A 1,704-nucleotide genomic window follows, 5' to 3' on the forward strand; every position below is an offset into this window, starting at 1 on the left:
AAACACTATACATATAAAGAGATTAGAATGCATTAATTATCAAAACAAAATATGTCAATGGATTCCATAAATGCAAAAACATGTGGAATTAATTTTGCCATGTCATACTCATGGAGTTAAAGCCATTAGAAATTTTACTAATTTAAGTTGCAAGATAGAAATCGGACAACAGTACCATTGCTGACTTAGTAAGCATCTGTTACAGAGCAAGAATGAGTGTACCAATTTCTCTTATTCAGAAACCTCCCCTTTTTCACCACTTTGACTAACCATTTTTTTTACCTTTATCATTCTCTCCCCCCCACACTTACTTTCCTACTTTTGTATTTTTGTTTATGTTTCAATTGTGACATAAACTAATTTTCCCATTTCACTAAAGAAATGAGGTTACCTAATAGATAGTTGTTGTAGGGATTGCTGCATACTGTTTATCCACAACTTGGATGAGCTTGTTTAAAGCCTTTCATACACAATTGAGCCATCAAAAATCTGCAACCACAATCATGTAGATTAATATAAATAAAATAAAAACAAAAATTTAATAATAGAATGAAAAATGAAATTAGTAGTACTAATTAACCTTGGAGTTAAAAAGGTAAGTGTAGTAATCACCAATGAGGCCTCCAGCCACATGATTCAGGTCGAGCGGCATTTCATCAAGCACCTTGGATGCAAACAGCAAGCAGTTGATCCTCTTATCCTGCACCAGCTTCACCGTGATCTCATCGTCCACGATCCGAACATCCACCTCCGTGTTCTTCGTTTTCCTGTGCAGCCACGATGATATTGATCCACCCTTCTCATCCTCTCTCGCACGTCTCTTTCTCTCCACCAGAACCTTCAGCTCAGCCACAGTCGTCTTCAGCTCCTTGATGTACCCAATGGCGTCGCCCACGATCGCCCTCTGTCAATCTTCAATCACCAATATCAGACTTTAATTAAATAATTCAATAGAATGTAGAAGAGATTAGAGTAACTAATTACCTTAGTTGGAGTTGGAATCAATGCTCGTAGAGCTTCATACTTTCCTTTCACCACCACTCTCCTTTGCTTCTCCCTCGGATTTCGTATGGAATCGCCAATTCCATCTCCATTTTCCCACCTTCAGTGAAATCAAAATCACTATTGCCGTTTGGCAAAGAGTAGAAGAGCTGAGGGGCGGATTCAAAGGAAACAGAGAAGCGGCAGAATTTGGGGGAAAATTGGGGAGCAGATCGGGGAATTCGGCAAATGCAGCTTTAGGAGCGTAAAATTGGTTGAAATCAGGTGCGAAATTTTGGTTGAAAGGATTCCAATTCGAGGATTGGATGTCGGCGGCGTTGATGGTGGTGAAGCAGTGGTCGATCTGGAGCTCCATGTTTTGAGGGTAGGATTGGGAGAAAGCATGATGAGTTTCCCAGTGTATCCGCTTCCATGCATACTCATACTGCTGCCTTCGTCCAATCCACCCTTTTCTAAATACATTTTTTTTTCTTTGATTTCTGTTATTTGTACCTTCGATAAGTGATCAAAAAGCAGTAAAAAACAGCAAGCTTATAATAGTACCAGAGATTCGGATTTCAAAAAGTATTTTTGGTCAAAAACTATATGGCATTTTAATATTTTAGAATTTGGCATTAATTCAAATTTTCGCTAGTACCTTAAATATCACAGTCAAAGTAATAAATTTTAATGGATTATGATATACTACTACTTGTTAAAAAA

General features: G+C 37.9%; 1 protein-coding gene across 1 annotated transcript; it reads right to left on the minus strand.

Annotated features, from left to right (window-relative positions):
- Positions 1–453: 453 nt before the first annotated feature.
- On the minus strand, positions 454–1,357 carry LOC125198789 (transcription factor bHLH10-like). The gene is made up of 4 exons (XM_048097058.1): positions 1,176–1,357; positions 985–1,102; positions 581–904; positions 454–489 (listed from the first exon to the last, which is right to left on the minus strand). Exons 1-4 carry the CDS (start codon positions 1,355–1,357, stop codon positions 454–456), a joined length of 660 nt encoding a protein of 219 aa, XP_047953015.1.
- Positions 1,358–1,704: the final 347 nt, after the last annotated feature.

The sequence above is a fragment of the Salvia hispanica genome, unplaced genomic scaffold (assembly GCF_023119035.1).
Source record: "Salvia hispanica cultivar TCC Black 2014 unplaced genomic scaffold, UniMelb_Shisp_WGS_1.0 HiC_scaffold_260, whole genome shotgun sequence".
Taxonomy (NCBI): domain Eukaryota; kingdom Viridiplantae; phylum Streptophyta; class Magnoliopsida; order Lamiales; family Lamiaceae; genus Salvia; species Salvia hispanica.